This window comes from Hordeum vulgare, chromosome 5H (genome assembly GCF_904849725.1).
Source record: "Hordeum vulgare subsp. vulgare chromosome 5H, MorexV3_pseudomolecules_assembly, whole genome shotgun sequence".
Lineage (NCBI taxonomy): Eukaryota > Viridiplantae > Streptophyta > Magnoliopsida > Poales > Poaceae > Hordeum > Hordeum vulgare.
In genome coordinates, this window is record NC_058522.1 from 519,208,069 (window position 1) to 519,218,979 (window position 10,911).

At 48.0% G+C, this 10,911-nt stretch overlaps 1 protein-coding gene across 1 annotated transcript; it reads left to right on the forward strand.

Annotated features, from left to right (window-relative positions):
* Nucleotides 1-1,679: 1,679 nt before the first annotated feature.
* LOC123452064 (dehydrin DHN2) lies at nucleotides 1,680-2,498 on the forward strand. The gene is made up of 2 exons (XM_045128639.1): nucleotides 1,680-1,963; nucleotides 2,063-2,498. Exons 1-2 carry the CDS (start codon nucleotides 1,757-1,759, stop codon nucleotides 2,279-2,281), a joined length of 426 nt encoding a protein of 141 aa, XP_044984574.1. The 5' UTR covers nucleotides 1,680-1,756; the 3' UTR covers nucleotides 2,282-2,498.
* Nucleotides 2,499-10,911: the final 8,413 nt, after the last annotated feature.

The following is a 10,911-nucleotide window of genomic DNA, read 5'->3' on the forward strand; positions in this document are numbered from 1 at the left end:
TGTTGTAAATGCAAAAGTAAAATTAAAATATGAATAGTTAAACCTCACTTGTACAAATTAATCAATCAATAAAGTTAAGTTGCATCTCAGCACGTGGACCCACGTCCTCACCCCAAACTGCTACGGCTATTCCTGGCCGAAGCCTTATCGACATCACCGGGCCTTGCTTCCCTGGCGCCGTGAGCGGCGAAATCAGTGATCCGTCGCACCACCATCTTCTTTCAAAACAAAATCAATTGATCGGATCGGAATTTCAAATTTGAGCAACTTAGAGCATCTACAGACGAAAATTGCAATTCAGTCCTTTAAACGTCCGCGGATACGCCTGAGCGCATCCATGGACACTGACCGATCACGGTTTAACAATATTTTATTTTAAACCCGGACACCTCAAATCTCATATCTCAAATTCATGCAAATCATGCAATTACGTCGATAAATTTATACACATCATTCGACTACTCCATCACTACTAACATGTCATCGTACTATCAAAATTTGACATGTTTGGCTATGATGGACATTAGCCACGGCCATCCTTGCCTTTTCCGAAGTACCGGTCGAAGATGCAGTACGGATCAAGCCGGATTTGCTCGTCTTCGAAGTTGTCCTCGTCGTGGCTCACCTCCTTCATCTCCTTCAATGCCAGTCCGGCTATTTCACGGACCACCTGATTCTGCTCGCGCGGCACGCATGTTCCTTCATTGGCGTTTCTTCAAAACGCGGACGTGGATGGCTTCCACCTCTGTGGATGTCCGCGCTGCCGCATCAGCCGCCTCCGCCTCCGCCTCCACCTCCGACATTTCCTCCGCGAGATAGGCCTCGGCGACCCTTATCCTTTCCTTCCCACGGCGGGCCGTTTCCGGTGGGACTCGAAGTTCGCTGAACTGGTCGATGGGTCCGCCCGCCAGGACCTCGATGATCCGCCACAGAGAAACCGAGCGCCCATTGAGTGGACGCTATGGAGTCGCAGCAGACAGATCCTGACGTCAGTCGGGCGCCATCCTCGCGAGAGCAACACAGTGCAATGTGAATCGTCATTGCCTCCTTCACTCCACAGAGGACGACTCCCCAGTCGATGGATCCAGACTCATCAGAGTCGGATCCGCTGCCCTCCATGTCGGAGAATGCCGGAGATCGCTGAAGGTGAGATAGGGTGATAGATGAGAATGGAGGAAAATAAAGTGAAGTGACGAGGGTTTGATCCGTCAAACAATGAGAAATATATGGGTCAATACGGATCAATACGGTCCAGGCAGGAACGTGTGGGCTCCCTTACATCTCTTTTATATTTGAGTTAGATATGGAAAATATCGATCAGTCCGGACGTTTAAATACCGGGATCAACGGGGTCTATTTTTTATGATTGAACGGTCTGCCTGTCTGGACGGAAGGTATGAGCCATGGAGGTGTAGGCAAAACTAAACTGTAGTTGGAAACATATTTTCCACCTACCATCTACCTGTCCGGATGCATGCGTCGATGGAGGAGTCATGCCCTTCGAGAGAGTACGAACCCCTACGTGCCGCCGACGACGAGGCCGTGTGGATTTGTTTATTGGCGAGATGACCACTCAACTCCACACACCTGTAAGCTAGTGTCAATACACATCTCGAACTCGAACACCTGTACCATTCCGAGACCTATAAATATCCACTTGCAGTCGCACTTGTCTGCATCGTAACTCGCAGCAGTTCAACACTTACACAGCCATACACATCATCGGCAGATCGACCGGTCTACGTAAGGCGCGACAATGGAGTACCAGGGACAGACCGGCCGCGCCACCGACAAGGTGGAGGAGTACGGCCAGCCCGTGGCCGGCCACGGCGGCGCCACCGGCGGACCCACGGGGACTCACGGCGCCGCCGCCGCCGCGGGCACGGGGCAGCTCCAGCCGACCAGGGACGACCACAAGACCGACGGTGTCCTGCGCCGCTCCGGCAGCTCCAGCTCCAGCTCGGTGAGTTCAGGCCTTCAGGGACAGATGTGCCGCTATATACATCGAGGCACTCGATCGGTCATCTTACCTTGGTGTGCTTCTTGTTTTGTTAATATGTAGTCTGAGGACGACGGCGTTGGCGGGAGGAGGAAGAAAGGGATGAAGGAGAAGATCAAGGAGAAGCTCCCCGGTGGTGCCCACAAGGACGCCGCCGGGCAGCAGCACACGCCGGCGGCCGGCGAGTACGCCGGCACCGGCACGCACGGCGCGGAGGCCACCGGCGAGAAGAAGGGTGTCATGGACAAGATCAAGGAGAAGCTTCCCGGCGGACAGCACTGAGTTAAGCTAGGCAGCTAGCGATCGACCTGTGTGTGTGTGTTCGGTCAAAGCTCGGTAGCATGCGTACTTATGCATGCGTTCCTACGGATAAATAATGGGCGCCGATCGAGGTGCCGGAGTATATATGTTGTGTGTGTGACGTATTTGTGGACCCCGTGTACATGTATTTGTAACTCCATCGTAATCGTAATAAAGCGTTCGTCTATATTTAGGAAAAGTCAATTTTAAACCTTAAACCGATAGACGTTCGGTAAATTGAATCCTAAAGTTAAAATCCCTGCCATTTGCATCCTAAACTCACTAATCCTAGTCTAAATCAAATTCTGATGATGTTTTAGAGCAAAACATGTTGACATGGCTGGCAAAAGTTAACCGGGGATTCCTTATGACTATTGAGGATTTTGAAGGGGGGAACTAGGATTGGGCAACGGCAAAGGCAAATTCTGAACAGGGCGGCGACAGAGCAGATTATGCAGGAAGGTAAATCCTGAACAGGGCGGCGACGGAGTAGATTATGCAGGATGACGACGGATCTAGACGGATCTATTCCTCTCTTCCGTCGAGCCGCGAGAAGGAAAGGGGAGGAATTGAGATCGCCGATGCCCTACAGGGAGAGCACGATGGTGTACGAGTCGAAGAAGTTATGTTGGTGCAATCCTTGTCGGAAGGCGTCAAGATGGATCTCCTGGAGCATTCAGAACCCAGACAGGGGGTACTACACGTGCGTCGGTACCATGGTGAGCTTCAATGTTTCCTCCCCACTGATAGATTTATGTTGTTGGGGAACGTCGCATGGGAAACAAAAAATTTCCTACGCGCACGAAGCCTATCACGGTGATGTCCATCTACGAGAGGGGATGAGTGATCTACGTACCCTTGTAGATCGTACAGCAGAAGCGTTAGAGAACGCGGTTGATGTAGTGGAACGTCCTCACGTCCCTCGATCCGCCCCGCGAACAATCCCGCGATCAGTCCCACGATCTAGTACCGAACGGACGGCACCTCCGCGTTCAGCACACGTACAGCTCGACGATGATCTCGGCCTTCTTGATCCAGCAAGAGAGACGGAGAGGTAGAAGAGTTCTCCGGCAGCGTGACGGCGCTCCGGAGGTTGGTGATGATCTCGTCTCAGCAGGGCTCCGCCCGAGCTCCACAGAAACGCGATCTAGAGGAAAAACTATGGAGGTATGTGGTCGGGCAGCCGTGAGAAAGTCGTCTCAAATCTGCCCTAAAAGCCCCATATATATAGGAGGAGGGAGGGGGACCTTGCCTTCGGGTCCAAGGGAACCCCAAGGGGTCGGCCGAGCCAGGGGGAGGACTCTCCCCCCCCCCCCCCAAACCGAGTCCTACTTGGTTTGGTGGGAGGGAGTCCTTCCCCCTCCCCACTTCTTCCTTTTTTTTTCCTTTCCTTTGATTTTTTTCTTCATTGGCGCATAGGAATTGGTGGGCAGTCCCACCAGCCCACTAAGGGCTGGTGTGACCCCCCCAAATGCCTATGGGCTTCCCCGGAGTGGGTTGCCCCCCTCCGGTGAACTCCCGGAACCCATTCGTCATTCCCGGTACATTCCCGGTAACTCCGAAAACCTTCCGGTAATCAAATGAGGTCATCCTATATATCAATCTTCGTTTCCGGACCATTCCGGAAACCCTCGTGACGTCCGTGATCTCATCCGGGACTCCGAACAACATTCGGTAACCAACCATATAACTCAAATACGCATAAAACAACGTCGAACCTTAAGTGTGCAGACCCTGCGGGTTCGAGAACTATGTAGACATGACCCGAGAGACTCCTCGGTCAATATCCAATAGCGGGACCTGGATGCCCATATTGGATCCTACATATTCTACGAAGATCTTATCGTTTGAACCTCAGTGCCAAGGATTCGTATAATCCCGTATGTCATTCCTTTTGTCCTTCGGTATGTTACTTGCCCGAGATTCGATCGTCAGTATCCGTATACCTATTTCAACCTCGTTTACCGGCAAGTCTCTTTACTCGTTCCGTAATACAAGATCTCGTAACTTACACTAAGTTACTTTGCTTGCAAGGCTTGTGTGTGATGTTGTATTACCGAGTGGGCCCCGAGATACCTCTCCGTCACACGGAGTGACAAATCCCAGTCTTGATCCATACTAACTCAACTAACACCTTCGGAGATACCTGTAGAGCATCTTTATAGTCACCCAGTTACGTTGCGACGTTTAATACACACAAAGTATTCCTCCGGTGTCAGTGAGTTATATGATCTCATGGTCATAGGAATAAATACTTGACACGTAGAAAACAGTAGCAACAAAATGACACGATCAACATGCTACATCTATTAGTTTGGGTCTAGTCTATCACGTGATTCTCCTAATGACGTGATCCAGTTATCAAGCAACAACACCTTGTTCATAACCAGAAGACACTGACTATCATTGATCAATTGGCTAGCCAACTAGAGGCATGCTAGGGACGGTGTTTTGTCTATGTATCCACACATGTAAATGAGTCTTCATTCAATGCAATTATAGCATGGATAATAAACTATTATCTTGATACAGGAATTATAATAATAACTATACATTTATTATTGCCTCTAGGGCATAATTCCAACAGTCTCCCACTTGCACTAGAGTCAATAATCTAGCCCTCACATCACCATGTGAATTACACTGTAATAAATCTAACACCCATACAGTTCTGGTGTCGATCATGTTTTGGCCGTGGAAGAGGTTTAGTCAGCGGGTCTGCTACATTCAGATCCGTGTGCACTTTGCATATATTTACGTCCTCCTCCTCGACGTAGTCGCGGATGAGGTTGAAGCGTCGTTTGATGTGTCTGGTCTTCTTGTGAAACCTTGGTTCCTTTGCTAAGGCAATGGCACCAGTGTTGTCACAGAACAAGGTTATTGGATCCAGTGCACTTGGCACCACTCCAAGATCCGTCATGAACTGCTTCATCCAGACACCCTCCTTAGCCGCCTCCGAGGCAGCCATGTACTCCGCTTCACATGTAGAATCTGCTACGACGCTTTGCTTGGAACTGCACCAGCTTACTGCACCCCCATTAAGAATAAATACGTATCCGGTTTGCGACTTAGAGTTGTCCGGATCTGTGTCAAAGCTTGCATCGACGTAACCTTTTACGGCGAGCTCTTCGTCACCTCCATAAACGAGAAACATCTCCTTAGTCCTTTTCAGGTACTTCAGGATATTCTTGACTGCCGTCCAGTGATCCACTCCTGGATTACTCTGGAACCTACCTGCCATACTTATGGCCAGGCTAACATCCGGTCTAGTGCACAGCATTGCATACATGATAGAGCCTATGGCTGAAGCATAGGGGACGGAGCGCATATGCTCTCTATCTTCATCAGTTGCTGGGCACTGAGTCTTACTCAATCTCGTACCTTGTAACACCGGCAAGAACCCTTTCTTGGACTGTTCCATTTTGAACCTCTTCAAAACTTTATCAAGGTATGTGCTTTGTGAAAGTCCTATCAGGCGTTTTGATCTATCCCTATAGATCTTAATGCCTAGAATGTAAGCAGCTTCTCCTAGGTCCTTCATAGAGAAACTTTTATTCAAGTAACCTTTTATGCTCTCCAAAAACTCTACGTTATTTCCAATCAGTAATATGTCATCCACATATAATATTAGAAACGCCACAGAGCTCCCACTCACTTTCTTGTAAATACAAGATTCTCCAACCACTTGTATAAACCCAAATGCTTTGATCACCTCATCAAAGCGTTTGTTCCAACTCCGAGATGCTTGCACCAGTCCATAAATGGATCGCTGGAGGTTGCACACCTTGTCAGCATTTTTAGGATCGACAAAACCTTCGGGTTGCATCATATACAACTCTTCCTTAAGGAAACCGTTAAGGAACGCCGTTTTGACATCCATCTGCCAGATTTCATAATCGAAAAATGCAGCTATTGCTAACATGATTCTGACGGACTTAAGCATCGCTACGGGAGAGAAAGTCTCATCGTAGTCTATTCCTGGAACTTGTGAAAAACCCTTTGCCACAAGTCGAGCTTTATAAACGGTCACATTACCGTCAGCGTCCGTCTTCTTCTTAAAGATCCATTTGTTCTGAATAGCCTTGCGGCCCTCAGGTAGCATCTCCAAAGTCCACACTTTGTTCTCATACATGGATCCTATCTCGGATTTCATGGCTTCTAGCCATTTGTTGGAATCTGGGCCCACCATTGCTTCTTCATAATTTGCAGGTTCATTGTTGTCTAACAACATGATTGATAAGACGGGATTACCATACCACTCTGGAGCAGCGCGTGATCTCGTCGACCTGCGTGGTTCAACAGAAACTTGAACTGGAGTTTCATGATCATCATCATTAACTTCCTCCTCAACCGGCGTCGCAATCACAGAGGTTTCCCCTTGCCATGCACCACCATCCAGAGGGATGAGAGGTTCGACAACCTCGTCAAGTTCTATCTTCCTCCCACTCAATTCTCTCGAGAGAAACTCCTTCTCGAGAAAAGTTCCGTTCTTAGCAACAAACACTTTGCCCTCGGATTTGAGATAGAAGGTGTACCCAACCGTCTCTTTTGGGTAACCTATGAAGACGCACTTTTCCGCTTTGGGTTCCAGCTTTTCAGGCTGAAGCTTTTTGACATAAGCATCACATCCCCAAACTTTAAGAAACGACAATTTTGGCCTTTTGCCATACCACAGTTCGTATGGTGTCGTCTCAACGGATTTCGCTGGTGCCCTATTTAAAGTGAATGCAGCTGTTTCTAATGCATAACCCCAAAACGATAATGGCAAATCAGTAAGAGACATCATAGATCGCACCATTTCTAATAAAGTACGATTACGACGTTCGGACACACCATTACGCTGTGGTGTTCCAGGCGGTGTTAACTGCGAAACAATTCCACATTGTCTTAAGTGAGTACCAAACTCGAAACTCAGATATTCACCCCCACGATCAGACCGTAGGAACTTGATCTTCTTGTTACGATGATTTTCCACTTCACTCTGAAATTGCTTGAACTTTTCAAATGTTTCAGACTTGTGCTTCATCAAGTAGACATAACCATATCTACTTAGATCGTCAGTGAAGGTGAGAAAATAACGATATCCGCCGCGTGCCTCCACGCTCATTGGACCACACACATCGGTATGTATGATTTCCAACAAGTCACTTGCACGCTCCACTGTTCCGGAGAACGGAGTCTTAGTCATCTTGCCCATGAGGCATGGTTCACACGTGTCAAGTGAATCAAAGTCAAGTGACTCCAAAAGTCCATCAGCATGGAGTTTCTTCATGCGCTTTACACCAATATGACCCAAGCGGCAGTGCCACAAAAATACGGCGCTATCATTGTTTACTCTAACTCTTTTGGTCTCAATGTTATGTATATGCGTATCTCTATCAAGATTCAATATGAACAATCCTCTCACATTCGGTGCATGACCATAAAAGATGTTACTCATAGAAATAGAACAACCATTATTCTCAGACTTAAAAGAGTAACCGTCTCGCAATAAACAAGATCCAGATATAATGTTCATGCTCAACGCAGGCACTAAATAACAATGATTTAAGTTCATCACTAATCCTGATGGTAGTTGAAGTGACACTGTGCCGACGGCGATTGCATCATCCTTGGAACCGTTTCCTACGCGCATCGTCACTTCGTCTTTCGCCAGCCTTCGTCTATTCCGCAGTTCCTGCTTCGAGTTGCAAATGTGAGCAACAGAACCGGTATCGAATACCCAGGCACTACTACGAGAGCTGGTTAAGTACACATCAATAACATGTATATCAAATATACCTGATTTTTCTTTGCCCGCCTTCTTATCTGCCAGATACTTGGGGCAATTGCGCTTCCAGTGACCCATACCCTTGCAATAGAAGCACTCAGTTTCAGCCTTAGGTCCAGCCTTGGGTTTCTTCGGTGGATTGGCAACAGGCTTGCCGCTCTTCTTCGAATTGCCCTTCTTGCCTTTGCCGTTTCTCTTGAAACTAGTGGTCTTGCTCACCATCAACACTTGATGCTCTTTACGGAGTTCAGACTCTGCGACTTTCAGCATCGCAAACAACTCGCCGGGAGACTTGTTCATCCCTTGCATGTTGTAGTTCAACACAAAGCCTTTATAGCTTGGCGGCAGTGATTGAAGGATTCTGTCAGTGATAGCTTCTTGCGGGAGTTCAATCCCCAGTTCAGCTAGACGGTTTGAGTACCCAGACATTTTGAGCACATGTTCACTGACATACGAGTTTTCCTCCATCTTGCAAGCATAGAATTTATCGGAGGTCTCATACCTCTCGATCCGGGCGTTCTTCTGAAAGATAAACTTCAACTCCTGGAACATATCAAATGCTCCATGACGCTCAAAGCGACGTTGAAGTCCCAGTTCTAAGCCATACAAGACTGCACATTGAACTATTGAGTAGTCCTCCTTACGCGCTAACCAAGCGTTCTTAACATCCTGATCAGCCGTAGCGGGTGGTTCATCTCCTAGCGCAGCATTAAGGACATAATCCTTCTTTCCAGCTTGTAAGATTAGCTTAAGATTACGAGCCCAGTCTACAAAGTTGCTTCCATCATCTTTCAACTTAGCTTTCTCTAGGAACGTATTAAAATTGAGGATGACACTCGCGTGAGCCATGATCTACAACACAAATATATTCAAAGTGGACTTAGACTATGTTCAAGATAATTAGAGTTCAACTTAATCAAATTATATGCTAAACTCCCACTCAAAAAGTACATCTCTCTAGTCATTTGAGTGGTTCATGATCCACTTACACTATCCCAAGTCCGATCATCACGTGAGTCGAGAGTAGTTTCAGTGGTAAGCATCCCTATGCTAATCATATCAACTATATGATTCATGATCGACCTTTCGGTCTCATGTGTTCCGAGGCCATGTCTGCACATGCTAGGCTCGTCAAGCTTAACCCGAGTGTTCCGCGTGCGCAACTGTTTTGCACCCGTTGTATGTGAACGTTGAGTCTATCACACCCGATCATCACGTGGTGTCTCGAAACGACGAACTGTAGCAATGGTGCACAGTCGGGGAGAACACAATTTCGTCTTGAAATTTTAGTGAGAGATCACCTCATAATGCTACCGTCGTTCTAAGAAAAATAAGGTGCAAAAAGGATTAACATCACATGCAATTCATAAGTGACATGATATGGCCATCATCACGTGCTTCTTGATCTCCATCACCAAAGCACCGGCACGATCTTCTTGTCACCGGCGCCACACCATGATCATCCGTCAACGTGTTGCCATCGTGGTTGTCGTGCTACTTATGCTATTACTACTAAAGCTACATCCTAGCAAAATAGTAAACGCATCTGCAAGCACATATGTTAGTATAAAGACAACCCTATGGCTCCTGCCGGTTGCCGTACCATCGACATGCAAGTCGATATTTCTATTACAACATGATCATCTCATACATCCAATATATCACATCACATCGTTGGCCATATCACATCACAATCATACCCTGCAAAAACAAGTTAGACGTCCTCTAATTTTGTTGTTGCATGTTTTACGTGGTGACCAAGGGTATCTAGTAGGATCACATCTTACTTACGCAGACACCACAACGGAGATATATGAGTTGCTATTTAACCTCATCCAAGGACCTCCTCAGTCAAATCTGATTCAACTAAAGTTGGAGAAACCGTCACTTGCCAGTCATCTTTGAGCAAAGGGGGTTACTCGTAACGATGAAACCAGTCTCTCGTAAGCGTACGAGTAATGTCGGTCCAAGCCGCTTCAATCCAACAATACCGCGGAATCAAGAAAAGACTAAGGAGGGCAGCAAAACGCACATCACCGCCCACAAAACCTTTTGTGTTCTACTCGAGAAGACATCTACGCATGAACCTAGCTCATGATGCCACTGTTGGGGAACGTCGCATGGGAAACAAAAATTTTCCTACGCGCACGAAGACCTATCACGGTGATGTCCATCTACGAGAGGGGATGAGTGATCTACGTACCCTTGTAGATCGTACAGCAGAAGCGTTAGAGAACGCGGTTGATGTAGTGGAACGTCCTCACGTCCCTCGATCCGCCCCGCGAACAATCCCGCAATCAGTCCCACGATCTAGTACTCCGCGTTCAGCACACGTACAGCTCGACGATGATCTCGGCCTTCTTGATCCAGCAAGAGAGACGGAGAGGTAGAAGAGTTCTCCGGCAGCGTGACGGCGCTCCGGAGGTTGGTGATGATCTCGTCTCAGCAGGGCTCCGCCCGAGCTCCGCAGAAACGCGATCTAGAGGAAAAACTATGGAGGTATGTGGTCGGGCAGCCGTGAGAAAGTCGTCTCAAATCTGCCCTAAAAGCCCCATATATATAGGAGGAGGGAGGGGGACCTTGCCTTGGGGTCCAAGGGATCCCCAAGGGGTCGGCCGAGCCAGGGGGGAGGACTCTCCCCCCCCCAAACCGAGTCCTACTTGGTTTGGTGGGAGGGAGTCCTTCCCCCTCCCCACTTCTTCCTTTTTTTTCTTTCCTTTGATTTTTTTCTTCATTGGCGCATAGGAATTGGTGGGCTGTCCCACCAGCCCACTAAGGGCTGGTGTGACCCCCCCAAATGCCTATGGGCTTCCCCGGAGTGGGTTGCCCCCCTCCGGTGAAC